The sequence below is a fragment of the Trachemys scripta genome, chromosome 7, assembly GCF_013100865.1.
Source record: "Trachemys scripta elegans isolate TJP31775 chromosome 7, CAS_Tse_1.0, whole genome shotgun sequence".
In the NCBI taxonomy this organism is placed as follows: Eukaryota; Metazoa; Chordata; order Testudines; family Emydidae; genus Trachemys; species Trachemys scripta.
This window is the reverse complement of record NC_048304.1, coordinates 11,790,927-11,811,816: the sequence shown is the minus strand read 5'-3', so window position 1 is coordinate 11,811,816 and position 20,890 is coordinate 11,790,927. Positions and strand designations below refer to the sequence as shown.

At 43.0% G+C, this 20,890-nt stretch overlaps 1 protein-coding gene across 2 annotated transcripts in view; it reads left to right on the top strand.

Annotated features, from left to right (window-relative positions):
- LOC117880759 (contactin-3-like) overlaps positions 1-20,890 on the top strand; it is a 226,248-nt gene that overhangs the window by 173,301 nt on the left and 32,057 nt on the right. For both annotated transcript variants that reach the window (XM_034777204.1, XM_034777203.1), the window contains exon 9: positions 910-1,060. In XM_034777204.1, the coding sequence (XP_034633095.1) occupies positions 910-1,060 (151 nt within the window). The remainder of the gene's footprint in view (positions 1-909; positions 1,061-20,890) is intronic.

The window sequence follows — 20,890 nt, the reverse complement described above, 5'->3', positions numbered from 1 at the left end:
GAAATGTCATTTCAAAGCAATAAGCTGGTTGTATGTGCTACTTTCCTTGATCGTCGGGATAAGGGTCTGTTATGTTATGGTTCAGGTGATCTGTGCTCATTTTAAAAACAAATGACAATCACTTACTAGAATGAAACCTTGAACTTGCAAAGTGTCATGTGAATTCAAATGCTTTCATGCTTTTTACTTTTAGGGCGAGGGAGAGTGATTTGGATAATTAATTGGAATGAGGCCTATGTAAAACAAACTAGTTCCCTTCCAATGATAAGGTTCAGATTCAATCACTGAACCATTAACCCAGCCTCGTCTTCCTAAAAATTGGATTTCCATTCAAAATTCAGTGATTGGCATTCTTCTCTGCCATGCCCATTTGTTGAACTGTTAATACGGAATATACTTCTACAGTCCAAGCAGTTTCATAATCCTGAGGCCCAGACCAGTGATCTGACACAAGACGAGGAGTCAGGAAATTCTCTGAGTTCTAATACAGGTCCTGGTGCTGAATCCAAGTGATCATGGGAAAATCCCTTCAGGCCAGATTCATCAAAGCTCTTGAGCATATACTTAAACTTATGCATGTGCTTAAACACGACCAACTTCAGTAGGACTTAACCATATGTTTAAATCCCAGTCAAGTCAGTGGGACCTTAAACCCATGCTTAAACCTCAGCGTGTGCTTAAGTGCTTTGCAGAATCAAGGCCTTAACTTTTGTGTCCCGGTACCTCAAGTTGTAAAAAGGAGAAATATTATTTCCCTTACCGGAGTACTGTTTGAGTTAACTACTGTACTTAATTAATATTTGTAAATACACTTAGAAGCTGAGAAGTGCCATATAAATGCTCAGTACTAGCATCATTAATATAATGTCAATCAGTTTTATTTCACTGTTAACATTCCCTCTGTTTTAGCTTCTGCTCCAGATTTCTCCAAGAACCCAATGAAGAAACTGATTCAGGTTCAGATAGGAAGCACAGTAAATTTTGAGTGCAAGCCAAAAGCCTCCCCTAAGGCAACTTGCTCCTGGAAGAAGGGAGGCGAGCTGCTACAGGAAAATGAAAGGTATTATAATTGTTTTAATCTTATTAAAAGATTATTTGTTTATAACCTGCAAATTCCTTTTTAAGGACAGCTATATAATGGTATCACTTTCAAATCCAAATAGTAACTGGGCAAAATCTTATCTAATATCTGTCTAGATTTTAATAATTGAAAATAACAATATCTAGCTTTTATACGGCCTTTATACCGTGTGTATTGCCATTCTATCTGAGAATGTTCTGCTCTGAGATACAAGCATACAGCATTCATTGAAGTCAGTGGGCCAGCTTCTGCTTTCTGGTTCTCAGGAGTAATGGAGAGCGGACTTTGGCCCAGGGCAGTGGCACCTTGGCAAATCGATGTGAGACTTGGAAATATACTGCAATTACAAAACCTGTAATATAACATGCAAATACTTGTACTTGCAAAATCCGTTAGACAAAATCCTTCACAAGTGGAGGGTAAGAAAAGAGGTTTGGGATAAGAAATGTAAAATAGTGCTACAGTGAGAATTTGGCTCAGAAACAAAAAACAGAATAGGAATAAATGGTCGATTTTCATCATAGCAAAAGGTTAACAGTGGGGTGGTCTGGGGTCCTGCATTTAAGACAGCTGTTGTTTAATGTATTTATTAATAATCTGGAAAAGGGAGTGACCAGTATGGTTCAAATTTACAGATGACACAAAATTAGTCAGGTTAGTCCATTGTACTCCAGAGGGAGCTAATAACGCCAGGTAGTTGGCTTGAACAGTAGCAGATGAAAATCACTGTTAAGTAATGCAGGCTAATATACATTGGAACAGAAAACTCAAATCGCTCATACACAATGTTGTGTTGTAAATTTTAACTATAACCACGTAGAGAAAAGATGGGGACATCACTGTTTACAGCTCAATGAAAAAAATCTGCTCAGTGTGCACCATCAATCAAAAAAAAAAAACCAGCCCACAGAATTATGATGTGTAAAGAATGGGATAGAAAATATTATAATGTTGTTACATAAACTGATGATGTTCCCTTACCTTGAATACCGTGTTCGGTTCTGATCACCTTTTCATAAAAATATACCACAGAAATAGAAGTGGATGAGCGATGGCTGATGAAAATGATTAGAAGCATGGAAAGGCTTTCATATGAGCAGAGACTGAAAAGATTAGGACTGCTTGATTTAGAGAAGAGCTAAATAAAATGGGTCAGAATAGAAGTATATGATGTAATGAATGGTGAGCAGAGGATTATCAGGCACTTGTGTATACCCTTTCTCATAATATTATGAAATAGAATAGCAACAAATGGAAAACTAATAAAAGGAAATACTTTACTAACGTAGCACATGACAAGCCTGTGGAGGTCCCTGCCACAGAATATCATTGAGATCTAGCAGATTTCAAATAAAAATTAGGGGTGTGATTTTTCAGATGCGATTAACATTGACCTAACTCTGCTCCCCTCGAAGTCCACAGTAATTTGCTTCAAGGGGGACAGAGTAAGGCCAATGCTAAATGCTTTGAAAAATCCCACTGTAGCATAAATGTCTAATGAGAACATCCATAGTTGCCTTTTTTTTTTTTATCCTATCAACGTATAAAGAATGTGAACCCTCATGCTTTTGGGTATAAGCCAACTAATGAATGGAGTTTCTGTGGGGGCAAGTAATTCCATAATGTCCTTATGGCATCCTTTTCAAAAGCAACTGGCACTGGTCACGTTTGAGGGTGGGATACTGGACTGGATGCAGCATTGGTCTGATGTAAATGTCCCTGTTTCCTGAAGACAGAATTTAGCCTTAATTGGGAGTTATATTTGACTCAGAGGTAGTGGTCCAGTCTGTCTGTCATACTGTGGGGGAGACAGAGCCCTCACCTCTGTTTGCCCTTTCAATCCTTCGGTGGGTGTGGAGAGAATTGAAATATATTTTTGGAATTTTAAGTTTTCAAGGTCTCTCACCACTCCCATGCCATCCCTGCTGAATGAGTAATTAAAGAGGCAGCATTTTTTCAGTGTGTGACAAGTGGCTCTGCTTACTACATTCAGGCGTAACCTAGTCAAGAACCACCAGTCTGGAAGCAACAGACACTCTTGTAAATACTTGATATCTAACTAGTTTAGCAGGATGCACTGAAATATTCCAGAGACTAGATACATTTCCTGGGCATACGATCTTCCTGCCTTACATATTTCAGCCTCTCCTGTTAAAACCGAATATTGCATGCTTTAATTGGGCTCCCACAGCACTGAGATACTAAAAATTGTCCATGCATGTGCTGAATTCCATATGCACATAATCTGCATTTTAAAAAGAAAATCTGAAAAAATGTACACAGCTGTTTTACATATATAAATTAGTACCTGGGCTTAAATTTACCACTGACATAAGTGATTGAAACTTTGCCCAATTATAACAGCACTGAATATGGCCTGGTGTTCTCAAAGTGCTGTGCAGTATAGATGCTGTGAAAAATGGAACAAAAGCATGTCCAAAACAATGAGAAAAGTAAATGTGCCCCCTTGTACAAGATTATACAGACAGCAAATGATTAACAATAAGCAGAGTCAGCTAAGTAACTAAATGTGGGGCAGAGGGAGGGAGTTTTTATACTTTCTTGTTGACAGTTTGTGGTTCATTTATACTTTGTTAAGAAAATAGACCGCTTCCTACAATAGTTAAATAAAGACCCCACCTAAGAACAGGTATTGAAAAATTGTCAAATCAGTTTGCATTTGCCAGATCTTGTATGTGTTCAGTTAAAAATCGCACACGCTCAGTGGTTCAGTTCCACTGACTCAGAGTACAGGAGAATACAGCTCTTTCTACCCTGGAAGAGTAGTAGCAGAGGTACATTTGCTTTGTGTTTCTTAAGCCTTGGGGGAGCACTGCTGTCCTCAGCATTCTCCCTTACACTTCACCATTTGCATGGAGCAGGTGCCCCAAGATGTGATCACAGGCAGGAAGAAAACCTTTGTGGGACACTGAGTGACAAGCAGAAAGAATCCTGAGGATGGCTGAGAGCCATGAAAAAGGGTGGGCTGCAGAATGTGTTTGTTGTAACATTCTGGCATCAAACGTCTTCTATCAAGTGAGAGAGGGGATGTGACTCTAGGTGGAGGTGCACTTGAGAGGCCTGAGATGAGCATAGGGAAGCTGTGCTGACTGCTTTGATTTGATGGTGTGGTTCAGAATGCCGATTCTAATTTCTTCTACATATGCTTCCATGGAACCTTGTTACTGTGTTAGATTTTGCAGAGCTTGACTTGCTGCTGGCAAGGTATTCTAGTTCAGGAGACAATCACTTGGTCTTATTCACGTAAAACATTGCTAGTACTGTCACTTTTTTGTTGTGAAATTAATTAAATATTTTTAAATGCAGAAAATTGGACAAGGTGTTTCATAGATATTTTGTGGACATGGCTCAGAGATGTTACCTTTATTATTTGTTACATACATCAAACTAGAGATGGACCAGAACCAAAACCCCAACACCCCTGAACTTTGAAGAGTCAGCAGCTTTTTGGTCTGTGCAATTCTCACTCCTCTCTTCACATCAAACACTATTCTGATTTGTGGTCAAGTCTAATGCTGACAAGTATAGGAGTATGGCATGATGTTGGGCACACACCCTTACACAGCTTCATACAGCCCCATAAATTTGCTTAGCTGGCTGCAGACCCACCTGGGATCATTAACTCCTTTCAAACCAGTCTCTTTCCTTGTTGCTTCTGCTTTCCACATGCAATTTCCCATCATCTTGAAATGTCACAACATCTCATTGTCCTGTGAGTTTGTAACCTAGTACCTCAATATCCACCAAAATTTGTGAGATCCCCTTCATAATTTGGTGTATTTCAACTATTGCATGTTTTCTATACCTCCTTCTTGCTCATTTTTGTAAAGCACAGCTTTGCATGCAGAAACTCAGGGCCTCATGCTGGTCTTGTGAGAAAAAGTCCCATTGATTTTATTGGGGGGAAAAGACCAGGTCTATATTGAACATACAAATGTCCCATCACCAACAAATACTTTGTGTACAAAGTACTACCTGATAGATTTATGCACCTACTTGAAAACTAGGGTGACCAAATGTCCCGATGTTATAGGGACAGTCCCAATTTTTGGGTCTTTTTCTTATATAGGTTCCTATTACCCCACACCCCCTTCCCGATTTTTCACACTTGCTGTCTGGTCACCCTACTTGAAAACGCAAATCATGGCTCTTAGATGTGAAAACTGAGTTCAGTTGTTTTTAAAATGTGGCCCAGAGTATCTACAGCTTTATTTTCAATAGCATGCTATAAATGGCTTACAGAATAAATGTAGTAACAAGCCAATAACCCTGGATTAATCTAATGAACTTGCCTTCAGAGTAGAGTGGAATTGTGAATCTTTGCAGGAGACACTCTAGTTCATTACTGTCTCCTGTGAATAATTGCAATTCATGAATCTATTGCAATTCATGAAAGGTTTGTCACTATATACAAATCGCAATTCAGGAAAGGTTTGCAATTAGTGGAACTTTTTTTCATTCACTCTCTTCAAATGAAGAAGTCTTTATTAAAGCAAACAAGCAAAAAATATGATGCTAATATCCGGACTAGATTCTGCTCTTTGCCAAGCTGGTGAACGTAGGGGAGGCAGGCAGGACAAGCCAACCTGGATTTTGGGCCCAGGTCTAGTGCAGAGTGCAGCACTTGTTCTTCAAATACTCTCCACTAGGTGCATGTTGGGAGGGGAAAGAGAAGGCAGGAAGTAGACAGAACTTTAGCTGTGTCCCCTGTCCATATCCCCCTGCTGGCCAAATTAGTTGGCAAGGTGCAAGCTGGTAAGTAAGCTGGATACTTCCCAGGGACGCAGTAAATTATTTTCCCTACCTCAAGCTGCCTGGGGGGAAGGGGGGGAGGACAACTCTGCACTGCCCCCCTACATGATGCTGAGCGTAAAGGCTCATTATAACCCCATAGTGGTAAAGAAGGCAACTAATCTTTCCACCCTCATCAGTTGACTAGAACCTTACCCATATTAATTTCAGTGGGTCTTCTTGTGGAAAGGGGGCCGCTCAGCTTGAGTGCAGGTGGCAGAACCTTGCCTGATGTTAAACATATATTGGTTTAAATTCTATTCTGTTACACTTGGGTAAATCTGGAGTGACACGATTAGAGTGAATACGTTTTAATAAAGTTTATACTTGAATAATTAAAAAATACGGTGATACTGTTTCAAAGTGTTCTCAGAATTTTGTTGTTTAATAATTTATATTTGTTTGGATGTTGTAGCCACATTCCTTCTAAACATGTACGATTTTCACTTTGATGTCATTGTTGCTTATATTTTTTGAATATTTGTTGCTGCATTTTCAGCTCATGGGAGATTTGGAGAACAACTCATAGGTTTAATTAAAAGAGCTAAAAATGTCTTGGAGAAAAAGCATACAATTTAAAAATGAATTCTTATCTTCTGTACTGAAAAACCACTCAAAACGGGTGGAAAAAATAAATTCTTGTGAGCCCCTAAAAAGGTGTCACTTTTTAGAGTGACTTGAATAAGGAATGCAGGGGCTTGGAGTGCTGGATTGGGAAAAGTGTTAAAGGGACAGGGGTCTGCATGGAAAATGCATCAGGATGGGATGGGAAGAATTAAATGACTTGAGTCATTGAAGCAGGTGTTATTATCAGAGTATAGAGGTTAGTAGAGAGATAGGTGGAGGCAAAGCTTTGAGGGATATTGAAGGCAAGTTTGAGCGGTTCCAAATGGATCCAGTGCTTAAGGGGGATCCCGGAGCGGGATCAGAAGAGAAGTGTGATACCTAGTAGTGATCCTCGCATATAGCTGTAGTTAATCATTTAAACCTTATGCTCCTTCTCCTTTTTAAAGTGAATTTTTCCTCTGCAGTAAATTTTGTAATCCTTTTAAGGGTTACACAATGAGTTACACAATGGGCATAAAAATTTTGATCTTGTTCTCATTTAAGTCAAAAGCAAGACTCCTATTGACATCAGTGGTGCAGAATCAGGCCCTAGGAAAGGAGGAGTCTGGTTGATTTTGTGGTTATCTGGCATAACAGCACAGGTCAGTTCGTATTCCCCATTGCAGCCATCATTGGGCCCCAGCCTGCTATGGGGAGCCAAGAGCTAGTTAATCTGTTATTTGCCAGTCATCTCATGTTACAAGCAATGTTGCCAATTTGTGTGATTTTTATCGCAAGTCTTCTGATGTGTGGTGTTAACTGGAGAAGTTGGAAGCTCCAGATCATTTGGTGGCACTTCGTACAAATAGTGCAATTTGACTTCAGTTGGGTCTTCTAGTGAGAACTCCAGCAGTGCGTGACAAAATCACCTTAATCTATACATTTAGTATGGGGCAACTTTGGTTACAAGGCCTGCAAAGACTTCTTTAGAGATAGTTTTATCAGCAGGTCAGTCATAAAGCAATAGATTTGGCCGCTTTGATTCCAAGTTAAACATAGTTACAAATAAAAAGTCTGGCTCTTCTTTTGGTTGCATTGGAGCCACTTCAACTGACGATGGCAGATCAGTGATTTATCCACAGTGGAACTGCTTCAACAGGAGAGACTGGGGGAGCCCCACATCAGAATATCCCATAACCGAGTGGTTAGAGCACTAATCTGAGAGATAGCTGGTCCTTGTTTAAATCCCTTCTCCCCTTCAGGTGGTGGGAGGACTTGAACTGGGGGCTTCTACATCCCATGTACCTGAAACAGCAGTCTAAAACTTATGAGGGAAGTCCTCTCCTCCGCTTCCCGCTGCCTTCTTGCAAAAAACCTATTGGGTGCCTAACTCCAAAGAAGGTTCACAGCTGAGAATCGCTAACAGAGGTAGGTGATTCCCCTCAGCCTGGAGTTAGGCATCTATCTCCATGAGAGGGGCTGGGCCTAGCACGCACCCCTCTTGTTGGCATCTCCTATTGGCTAGGTTAGGTGGCTTCCCGCTTAGTATGCTGGCGTTTGTCAATTGCAATCTAAGGAGCCTCTCTCTCTCCCCATACATTGTATAGGGAGTCTAAGTCCCTAACTGAGGCTTTGTGAATCACATTGAGTTCCTGTGGTTTTCTGGGTGCCTAAACCTTAGGCCTTGTGATGCTAAGCACCACGAAGCCAAAGTTTCTTTGTGAATCTAAGTATAAGAGAACAGTAGTGCAAATTATTTTCACCCATCAGTCTTCCAAAGAAAACAGACAGAGCATAATGCTGGTGGAGATGCCATGGAATAAGAAACCGTCCTCGTATGTTATTGATTCATCCCCAGATGAATGTCTTCTACTCAGATGTTAGAAAACTCATGCAAGTTACTCCAGGTTTACACTCTTTCTTTCCAACCATCCCACACTCCACCGCCCGCCCCCCCCACCCCCCGTGGAAATCTAATTATTATGGAACATATCCTGAATTGTTGAATTTTTAAACGGATAAATAACCATTTGGAATGTTAGTGACTGCTGCCAATAAATGGCTACAAAAAATTCTCCCCTCTTAAGAAATGTAGTCAATCAGCATAAAAAAAGAGAAATGGATTGATTTACTGTCTCTGTTAGATTAACAACTGAACTATCTGGGAAGCAGTGACTCTGAAAAAGACTTGGGGTCATGGTGAATAATCAGCTGAACATGAGCTCCCAGTGCAATGTTATGGCTAAAAGGTCTAATGCGATCCTCGGATATAGAAACAGGAATACTGAGTAAGAATAGGGAAATTACATTTCAGAGGTATTTGACACTGATGTGACCACTGTTGGAATACTGTATCCAGGTCTGGTGTTCCCACATTCTTATGATCATTCTAGAATCAGTACTACTAGCTGGTTCTAAGCCTCTGGCTTCACTGTTTATTGCAAACTTTGATTTATCTTTCGATTGGGAAAGGGTTAATATTGGTGGTTTTGAGGGGGAAAAAGAGCATAGTCATAACAGTAAACAAATCTATCTTCGAGTGCTTGCTCATGTCGATTCCATTCCATGATCGCACACATGGGTGTGTGTGCGCAGCCATGTGTGCGATCATCATAGATTTTTGCCTTAGCGGTATCCATAGGGCCAGCTGTGGTGCCCCCTTGAGTGCCACGCTCATGCATTGGTATATCAGGCGCCACTGGCCCTACACCTTCTCGGTGGTGGTTAGTCGGGGCATCTTTCTTTGCATAGCAAGGACTAGCGGTTTTGTCTCCTCTGACTTCAAGCGTTAGAGCCTTGTAAATAGTTTGTTAGTGTTAAGTAGTTGTTAAGGGTAGTTAGAAGTTAGAGCCCCAGTGGGGACTTCGCCTCACGCATGCCTCAGTCTCCAGAGTTTAAGCCCTGCGTGGACTGTAACAGACCTATGCCTGTAAGTGACCCCCACAGCAGCTGCCTCAAGTGATTAGGGGAATCACATGTGAAGGACAAGTGTCGTATTTGTAAAGATTTTCAACCCAGGCCTCAGAAAGAGCAGGATATTCATTTGCAGGCTCTCTTCATGGAGGCTGCCCTTCGTCCAGCTTCCGAGCCACCCTGCCAAGGCTCGCCTAGTATCTCGGCCTCAGTGTGCAGCGCACCCCAGGCACCGTTCCCCATTGCCAGTGCCCAAAAAGAAGAAAAAGAAGCACGGCTCCCCAGCACTGAGCAAGAAGGGCCATGGGATATTCAGGCTGACCGGCCACTCCAGAGCCACGTACACGTGCTTCCCCAGTCGGGGCCCTTAGCCCCTTAAAAGATCCACTACCGATTACTGGGAGCAGTAGGGGAACAAAACTCCTGGTGGCATCGATGCCTTCCCAAGCTCCTCCACTGCCAAGAGAGCAAAGTCCTCTGCCCGTGCTGCTGGCACCACCATAAATTCAAGGAGTCCCTCCCTCAGGGTTTTCTCCAAGAATTTAGCACCCTCATGGAGGAAGGCACCACGGCGGCTAGGTGTTCCCTCCAAATGGCATGGGACACAGTGGACTCAGCAGCCAGGGTGGTCATGTCGGCAGTGGTTATGATGCGCAGCTCCTGCCTTCAGACTGCCACCTTTCCCAAGAGATGCAGACCTCGATCCAAGACCTCCCATTCAATGAGAATGCTCTCTTCTCCAAACAAATATATGCAAGGCTAAATGGGTTGAAGGACACTTGGGCCATCCTTCGCTTGCTGGACATGCATATGCCGCAATCTTCATGGAAGCAGACCCCCGCCGTCAAGGCTCATCAGGGGTCTGCTAGGAGGAGGGTTAAACACACAAGTTTTAGTCATCACTGCCCTTCCTCCTCCCACAGAGCCTGGCCCAGTGAAGCATCCTGGAGGCCAGAAGCACTCCTTTTGAAGGTGCACTCGAGAGCTATGCCCCATTGAATTCCCCTGATCCACACTGCCCTTTCCTCGACCATTTTCGTCTCTACCATTCGGCCTGGTTGCGGGTCACCTCAGACCACTGAGGGCTGGACGTAGTATCTCGGAGCTATTCCCTGCAATTTTAAGCCATCCCTCCCTCCCTCCGCTTTCCTGTCCCTCTTCAGGGACCCTTCTCACGAGCAACTCCTCGTTCAAGAGATCGAGAACCTCTTGGGGTGGTGGAGGAGGTCCCTCAGGACATGAAAGGAAAAGGGTTCTATTCCCTCTACTTCCTAATTCTGAAGGCAAAAGAGAGCTTCAGACCCATCCTGGATCTACGTCGCCTCAACAAGTCTCTCCAAAAGTTGAAGTTTTGCATGATCTCCCTGGCCTCCATCATCCCCTCCCTGGCTCTGGGAGACTAGTACACCACCATCAACTTAAAGAACGTTTATTTCCATATTCTCAGATCACAGACATTTCCACCATTTCATAGTGAGCAGGCACCATTTTCAATTCACAGTACTGCCCTTTGGTCTCTCATCGGCCCTCAGGGTGTTCACAAAATGTATGGTGCCAGTGGCTGTTTACCTGAGACACCGAGGGGTCCAGGTCTTTCCATATCTTGACAACTGGCTCATCGAGAGCAGGTCTCGGGAGCAAGTGCAGAGGAGCCTCGATCTGGTGCGTTCCACTTGCCACGACCTGGGCCTGTTAATAAACGAGAAAAAATCCACCTTACTGCCCATCCAGTGAATAGAGTTCATTGGGGTGGTTCTCAACTCCACGCAAGCCAGAGTCTTCCTTCAGGAAGCGTGTTTTCAGGCCATGTCGGACTGATCTCCCATGTAAAGAACCACTCGCTCACCATGACTCACACATGCCTGTGGCTATTGGGCCACATAGCTGTTTGTACATATGTGGTCAGCAATGCTCAGCTCCATCTCTGGCCCCTGCAAGTGTGGCTGGCGATGGTCTACATTCCCAACAGGCATGACCTGGACTGGGTAGTCAGGGTGCCAGACCACATGGGGTCGTCCATGGATTGGTGGTTGGACCCTGGGTCAGTGTTGGAGGGAGTCCCCTTCGTGACCCTGTCCCTGGTCTCCGATGCTTCGGACCTGGCCTGGGGAGCCCAGCTGGGCGAGCTGAGCACCCATGGCCACTGGTTGCAGGATGATCTGGCCCTCCACATCAACGTCATGGAGCTCAGAGCAGTTTGCCTGGTCTGCCCAGCATTCTTGTCCTGCCTGAAAGGCGAAGTGCAGGTCCTGACGGACAATACCACCACCATGTATTACATCAACAGGCAGGGCAGTGCCAGGTCTTCAGCGCTTTGTCAAGAAACTCTCCGCCTGTGGGATTTTTGAGTGCAACATGCCATTCATCTGATAGCCGCTCACCTGCCTGGCACCAGGAATGTCCTAGAGGATCACCTCAGCAGGACTTTCTCCTCTCACCACAAGTGGTCGTTCCATCTGGAGGCGGTCAGCATAATCTTCCAGATGTGGGGGACTCCCCAGGTGGACTTGTATCAGAGGGGTAGCTGTGTTAGTTTGGATCTGTAAACAGCAACAAAGAGACCTGCGGCACCTTATAGACTAACAGATGTATTGGAGCATAAGCTTTCGCGGGTGAATACCATGAAAGCTTATGCTCCAATACGTCTGTTAGTCTATAAGGTGCCGCAGGACTCTTTGTTCCAGGTGGACTTGTTCGCGTCCAGGCAGAACAGAAAATGTCACATGTTCTGTTCGATCCAGGAGTGGACAAGAGCTCCCGGTCAGATGCCTTTTTCATTCCATGGTCTGGGGCGCTGATGTATGCCTTCCCGCCAGTGCCGCTGATTCACAGAGTCCTTGTGAAGATCAGGCAAGACAGGGTGAAAGTTATCCTAATAGCCCGCGCGTGGCCTCGTCAGCACTGGTTCGGCACGTTGCTGAACCTTTTGGTAGCCGCCCCACTGAAGCTGCCCCTCTGGCTAGATCTGCTGTCACAGAACCATGGCAGCCAAACCTTGTGGTACTGCACTTGACAGCTTGGCTACTTCATGGCTAAGCAAAGATGAACGGGCATGCTCGGCCCATGTCTTGCAGGGTAGCAGGAAACCCTCCACCAGAGTGACTTACCTGGCCAAATGGCTGTCTCGGCTTTCCATCCTGCGTGCCAAGGCAGCTCAAACATGATGGCATGGTTTTTGAAAGGTCTGGAGCATCTCTACCCACACGACCGGGATCCCATCCCCCCTGGGACCTGAATCTCGTGCTGTTGAGGCTCCATTTGAGCCACTGGCTTCTTGCTCTCTCCTGCTACTCTCCTGGAAAGTTTCATTCCTGGTCATGATAATGTCGGCCTACAGGGTGTCAGAGATCAGGACGCTTACTTCAGAGCCGCCCTATACAGTCTTCTACAAGGATAAGGTCCAGCTGTGACCGCACCCAGCATTTCTGCCCATGGTCATTTCCCAGTTTCATACTGGCCAGGATATATACTTACGTGTCTTCTTTCCAAAGCCTCATGCGTCAGGTGAGGAGCGCAGGCTACACGCCCTGGACATCAGGAGGACACTGGCCTTCTACATAGGTAGAATAAGGCTGTGCCGTAAGTCGACGCAGTTGTTTGTTGTGGTGGCAGACAGAACGGAAGGTCACCCAATGTCTGCTCAGAGGATTTCGTCCTTGATCACGACCTGCATCCACTACTGCTATGAGCTGGCAAAAGTGCCTTCACCGGCGATTGTGACAACACACTCGACTAGGGCACAAGCGTCATCAGTGGCCTACTTGGCACAGGTACCAATCCAAGAGATCTGTAGAGCTGCTACCTGGTTGTCTGTCCACACGTTTGTGTCTCATTATGTGCTTACCCAGCAAGCTCAAGACGACACTGGCTTTGGCAGAGCAGTGCTGCAAGCTGCAAGACCGTGAACTCTGAGTCTGCGTCCATTGATACTGCTTGTGAGTCACCTAGAATGGAATCAACGTGAGCAAGCACTCGAAGAAGAAAAAACGGTTACCCACCTTTTTTAGTCTTAAAGGTGCCACAGGATCCTCTGTTGCTTTTTACAGATTCAGACTAACATGGCTACCCCTCTGATACTTGCCACCTTTTTCGTAATTGTTCTTCGAGATGTGTTGCTCATGTCCATTCCATTGCCTGCCCCCTTACCCCTCTGTGGAAGTTGTCAGTAAGAAGGAAATGAGACGGGTGTAGGGCTGGTGGTGTCTGATATACCGACGCATAAGCGTGGCAGTCAAGGGGGCACCACAGTTGGCCCTATGGATACCACTAAGGCAGAAATCTCCGACGACCATGCATGTAGGCGGGTGCACACACCTCGAATGGAATGGACAGGAGCAACACACCTCGAAGAACAACAGTTGTGAAAAATATGGTTAACCGTTTTTTTTCTCCAGATATTTCTAGGCTCCTCCAGACTAGAAGAAGGGGGTTAAAAACCACAACAAATAAAAGATGCTAAAAATTGTTTCTTACATTTGTGATGAAGTGGTGTCAAATTAAGGGAGATAAGATGATTGCTGATTAAAAAGTTGAATGAGTCTGATGAGGATTCATCTTGACTAGAATTTGAATTAAGTAACTTTTACTTACGTTTGGTGTATGGTTTGAAACTGTGTGTGATCTGGAAAGGTAATGTATTTGCATTTACTTACCAGGACATCAGTATAAATTTAATGATGCTAGCTTTCTTGTTGAGTAATCTGGTTCAATTTAGCTGGAATTTGACTGATATAAAAAAAATCAGTGTTGACCTAGTTTCCTACTGAGCCTTTGTATTGAAGTGTTGTGTAGTGGGAAAGTAATACATTTGTGTTTATTATCATATCAATAGGGGCCTAATTTTGTTGCTTTTATGCTGAATAATCTGATAAATACAAAAAAGCAGTTGGGATGTAGCTTTGTTGTTATTTTAGTAATAAAATGTTGTGATCTGAAGAGTAACAAGCTTGTATTCACTTACTGTCTCATTATTGGGTCCTGATTTCATGCTACGGTCCTGTCTGGGACTGAATAAACAGGGTCCCCAGTAGCAAATACTGAGGTGGGATCAGGGCTTTAATCTTGTGTGTATATGCCGGGGGAGGGTGGTGTTCTATGAATAATCAGATCTAATTTAACTTGACTTTGATGGGTAAAATATGCAGTTTTTACCTAGTTTTATAGTATGGACCAGATTCCCTAAGCAAACCACACTGGTCCTAGGGGAGAGGAGGGTGGACACAAAAGTGGCTTCAGCTGGTGCTGAAGTCAATAAAAAGACTCCCATCGACTTAATCTTGGGCATGGTTTATTTTTGAGCAGCCTGATGAGATAGAAATGCCCTGGCCCTAGCTGCTTTCTGCCAGGAATGCCCCCAGTGCCAGGGGCTGGACAGTCTGTTGTCAGAGCTGCTATAAGAACTCCATGCTACCCATGGATTACACAGGGGGAATCCTCAGATGGATGAATCAACAGGCTTTAGAGATGGGTTGTGTTGCCATAGCCCTGGTCAGGCTGAGGATCGGGCCCTATGTGTTGAATTCTTATATGCTGCAATGAAATTCTCATGCATGATTAGCCACCTGATTTTTATCTAATGGATACTGAACTACTTAGGGTGTCTTGAGGAGTTGGCGATGAGCTTATATTTATTGCATTGTCCATTATTGTCCTGACCTGATTATTATTTTATTGAAACCCTTTAAATTATACCTATTGTGACATACCGGGGCACAATCCAGACTAATGAGTAGCTGTTTCACCTCTGTCCTGCAACCTGTCGTGCCCTTCACAACGCCTTGTTGCTTAGCCTACAACCTGGACTGCTCACAAACTGCCTTCAGCATGTAAGTCACTCCCAGCTATGACTAACTGTGTGTATTGCAGCCAGCCAGCCACACCTTGGCTCTTGCCAGCCTGGGTTAAGCTGAGGTGACCCCAACACACTCCCAGTCCCAGATCTTCCCCAGAAATATATGTCCTGTACTTCCCAGCCCTTTCCTGGACAATACAAATGTATTAAGTGTGTTATTCCTTTAAGGGGATTACAAAATACATCTTATTATTTTAAATAGTTATCCAGGCACTTCAACTTAAACACATTGGATTCGCTAAAATAATAAAACAGGTTTATGAATTGCACAGAGAGAGATTTTAAGTGAGTACAAGAAATGAGGCATAAAAGTCAGAAACGGTTACAAGAAAAATCAGGATAAAATGCTCATTGGTGCCTAACTTCACAAAGGATATTTGGTTCAAAACAAAGATTTCCCACCAGATGCTTTCGGCTGTCTGAGGGCAGGTCTACACTTAAAATGCTGCAGCAGCACAGGTGACCCTAAGCAGCTGCGCCATTGTAGCGCTTAAGTGAAGGGGCTCCTACACTGACGGGAGAGCCTCTCCCATTGGCGTAGTTACTCCACCCCTGTGAGAGGTGGTAGCTATGTCGACATGAGAAGCTCTCCCATCGACATGGCACTGTCCACCGGGGGGGTTAAGTCGATATAACTACGTTGCTCAGGGGTGTGGATTTTTCACACTCCTGAGCGACGTAGTCATACCAATATAGGTCTGTTGTGTGCCTCACTGACCAAACTCTTTGGGTTAGAACCCCTCCTCCAGAGTCTGATGCCTGCTTCCTTTTTCTTTTTGGATGCAGAGAATATGATGGGCAAGGAGAGAAAGAGGGGTGTCTTGCAGTGTCTGCCCCTTCTTCTTATAGTTCTTTCCCCCTTTTGCAAAGCGTTTCCAGCTGGGAGCAAGATGACAGGCAGTCTGTCCATGCTGTTTCTTTGCTAAGATGAAGATTTTTGCCCCAACCCCTTTTCCTGCCAAAGAATAGCCATTTAGCAGGTAATGGTCCATCAGCCTTGTTTACCCCTCTGCAGCTGCACTGCTGTAAGATCTCCTGTGTAGCCGCTCTATGCCTGCGGGAGACGAAAATTTGTTGAGTCCAGGAACTTAGCAAGTTTTAAGATTTAAAAATCTTGCGTGAATATCGAGAGTGATCATAATGAATTTGGAAGCGATATTTAACCTCGTGCTTCATGGCATAAGCCAGTCTCTAACTATTGGAGATCAGGTTGACAACTAATGTTAGGGTTAGATCTGAAGCCTCTGGAGACACAATAATGGACTACATGGACTGATGCAGTGTGGTAATTCCTGTGTTCCCACCCTACCTTCCTATCTCCTGACTTATTGCCAAATTTTTCCATACAAAGCCATGCCTCAGATTGTCTAATAAAGGGCATGGGGCTAGCAGCCATGTCAGTGTATTTTCTCCTGCCTTCCCTGATACTTGGAGGAGAGATTACTAGCAACGAGCCATTTCTTCTGTATCTATGGAGGTAGGAAGAGCTGTCATTTTTTTGTTTTTGTGAAAAAAAAAAAAAATCAACCCTAATATTTTAACACCTTGGGCTTGATTATCAGTGAGACCTCAAATTAGCCTCCATGTATGTACAAGTGCACACATTTTTACTGCACTCTTTCCTGTTCACTTGCAAAGGCAGAATGTTAATGCACCAAAAGTGCACGTGCGGGTATTTGAAAATGGAATCTAGTCTCTGAAAATTAGGATCGAGTCTTTCTCTATTGTGCTGTATTGAAATATACTATAAATATGTGGAATACTAGAAAGCAGTCTCATTTTTATGTATTATAAGCTAATAAGTAGAAATCTAGGTCACTTCTTGAAAGCCAGCCTGCTGGAAAGATATTTGCTTTGTTAGAAAGTGTAGATTTCTGACTCTTCATATATATAAGTTTAGATTGTCTAGAATTACAGGGAGATGGTGGTGAAGGTTAGCAGATACTTCAGGGACAATTCTCTTCATCAGCTGAGCTGTATTTGCTGCTTTAGTAATTGGAAAAATTAAAGAGCTCGGTTTTTAATTTACCAATAAAGATTTTATTTTGACCATACAGTTTTTTAAGAATTGATTTGTTTTGTTTAATTCTGAAAAATAATGTGATTCTTAAATATATCCAGTTTTAATAAGCTTGTTCCTTCATTATTTCAGACAAGCTCGACTTGCAAATAGCTCAAAGCACTCTAAATGTCATTTGTTTTAATTAAACAATAGATTTTTTTTAACACAATGATCCAATTTTCTCTTTTGCTTGATCTAAGGCCTTGTCAACACTGGATTTTTTTTGCACTGAGATATCTACATCAATGTAGCTACACTAATGCAAACCCCTTGTGCAGACGACACAGATTGTTATAGAGTCCAATAGTTCAATAAATTGCTTCTAACCATGATTGATAACATTCTAATAACACTTTCTCTTGAAATGCTTATTACTATCTATAAAACCAATGAATCATGCCTGCAACATGCTTAAACGTCTATTAATCATTTATTAACCTTTAATAACTATATATGTGCCATCTAATATACAGTGTAACTAAAAAGGTACTTGTAATGTTGCAGCTCACTCCAGTTTCACACCAAGTTAAGCCACACTAGTGAAAATAACTTTTTACCCAGGAGCAGTACCCACCTCCTACAGCTGTTTGGTGGCTCCCCCAATTAGCTGATATGGGGTGCTGCCAAAGAGCTGATCAGGGGCGTCGCCAACGAGTTGATAGGGAGCTCAGGGAAGGGATTGTGGGAGGGCAAAGACCAGAGAGCGCCGGGAAGGTGGGGGCCTCGGAGGGGGTGGATTGGGGGTGGGAAGAGGCAGAGTGAAGGCGGGGCTTTGGGGAAGGAACAGAGTGGGGTGGGGCCGCAGGGTGGAGCGGGAGGTGGAGTACCCCTGGGCAGAAGTAAAAGCCGGTGCCTATGGTCCCAATCCAGCCCCACAACACACAAATATGTAGTCAAGAATCTAGATATATCTAGTGACACTGTTTTTGCCAGATAAAATGTTCTAAATCTAAGTGAACATCTTAGAAATCTGAATCTACATAAATTTGATTAATATATGCTTTCTCCTTCCCTTTAACATCCTCTTATTACATTCCCCTCTGTATATCTTTCTACAAATTAATAAGTTATTTTTCTCTTTCCAATTTTTGTTGACATTTTTTCTGATCCTAATTTTGTTTTTAGACTACATCTGTCTGTCCACTACTATTTTGGGCTCTGTTCATCAGCTCTGTAAAGGGTTACATAAGGATTTAAATGCAAGGGATTTGTAAATAATACGGAAATATCATTTGCGTACTGGTGTAGTTCATTGTGTTTATTACTGTGTTCTAAATCCCCTAATTGGAGTTGCGGTGAGGAGGGTATGCAGACAGGAAAAGAGGTCTGGCTTATGGAAATAGAGGCAGCAGTAGTGAAAGGGAAACTAACCCAAATGTCCAAATTAAAGCATCTTTTCCACCCATTTTCACCCTTGTATGGAAATATTTTTGGACTGATGCAGTATCTAGACTAGCTCAGATTCGCCAGGTTACACTGCAACCCTGCTCTCGCAACAGCCATTATGCAAGCGTGATATAGGGTAATATTTTTTTCTCACAATAAGGTGGAAACTAAAGTTGATTAGGAAATGATTTTGTCTTCCACAAAAAAAGGTGAATGAAATGTTCATTGTTTAGTTTTCATTATTATTTTTCTTTGTAAGGTTGGTTTTTGAAGGGGTGGGGATAAGGTGCTGTTGAGATGCTGAAAAACCAAAACCAAAAATAATTGGTTTAAAACCTATTTTTCTTTGGTTGCCAAAAAAAAAATACTAGTTTTTTATTTTAAGTTTTTCGATGAATATTTGAAAAATTTCAACAAAAACTGAGATTTTTCCATGAAAATTTCAATTTTTGCTAAAAAAAAAAAAAAAAAAAAAAAAAAAACCTCCTTTTCCAGGAGTGGGGGTGAGGGAAATTGACAACATTTTTAACCAGTTCTATTAGCAACACACACGGCCTACAAAACAGGGCCAGCAGTGATCCTTCAGTTCCTTCCTCTCCCTCCCCTTTCCTATCGCTCCAAGGATGCCAGGTGTCTACTGTGGTTGACCAGTGTCATCATCCTATATCCTCTGGCTGCATAAACATACATATGCATCTTTCTGCAGCCCTCAGAGTGACACTCTTCTTGCATGGCTGCGTGACATTTGCCACAGTGGAAAGGTACCTTAACTGTATCTTCACTGTGCGGGTACATTAACCAAATCAGGTCCCAGTCAGCCAGACTGCCTCTGGCATATTATACTGCCAGTGAGCACCACGCACGCTATGTGGCTGAGAGCATCTGCCACAGTAATAAAGGAGCTCCTGTCATAATAGGTGAGTATTATTGTTTAAAATTGAGAGTAGACCCTGAGTAAAGCTAAATGATAAAATTAGTACTGGGGATGCATGTCAGCTCGTTGGAGTTCGAAATAAATTTGAATTTTTTATCTTCTCAGATGCATTTGGACATTTTTCATGTTATTACAAGAGAATGGTAAAGTGATAAATTTAGGCTCTAATTTTTGCAGGCATGTATTTCCTTATGCATTATCATCACACTTGCCTTTTAAACTGTCATGCATTAGTCATAAGTACTTTTCTTATTCTTTAGCCTGAACATCTGTCCATATGTATCCTCAAATTAACAATGCAAAGTGTCTCTTGTAACCTAAAGCTGCTTTGTTATTTATTGTACTAGTGAATAAACCTGTTAGTTTAATTGTTTGCATCTTGGTATATTTAAATATTCTCTCCTTTCAGCTAGTCTAAAAGAAGAGCATTCCTGAAACACATACAGCCGCTGTATGTGGTTTTAATGGTTAGGTGGGCAATTGTTCCACCTTAACCTTAAGAGCAGTGTGGCAATAGTATGGAGTCTGGCTACAGTACCTTAGTCGTGATCTGTTGGTTTTATACAATCATAGTAGAGATGAAGGTCACTGACTCCATCAAACCACAAGAATAAGTTGTTGTCTGGAAATGCTACATTTATTCACTGTATAGCAAATATTACCCAAAACCATGAGTGTCTGTTGCGCCTAGAAAACAAAACATTTTTATTTATTTATTTACAGACTAGCTAAATCCCATGTACACTATTAATGACGGTGCAACCCACTGAAACAAGCACCTTCTAAGAGACCAGTTTTGTTTCCAGTACACAGCTGAAGTAACCAGACAGTGCCCTCTGCTCTTTCCTTCACATCTGTCATGCAGATCTTCTCTCTCCAAGCCAAAGAGTGGCAGCAGAGTGACTACTGTTGTAGTTTCAGGGCTGCACTACCCCTTGCAGCCATCTTGCCTCTTTGTGGGGCCCCAAATTAACAACCAAACACCTAGGCAGAGAACATCCACTGAGCTGTGCTCTGCAGTATAGGGGAGGGCTAAGAAAGAACCTTTTATGCAGACAACAGGAAACCTGCCTCTCCCAGGCTCTGGAACCAGTTTTGGGGAGAGGAGCAAGGTTCTGGATTTTCCCCAGGTTGAACAGACTTTTCTATAGCCTTCGATCACACAGTGGGCCAGAGTCCTCTGCTGCATATCATCACTCTATAGCAGTTAAATTTTAAAACATCAGTTTGGAGATTGATCCATTGTGCAGTGATGTAATAAGGTGAATGTTCATTTATGTCTTCTGCAAACCTATGATGCATTTT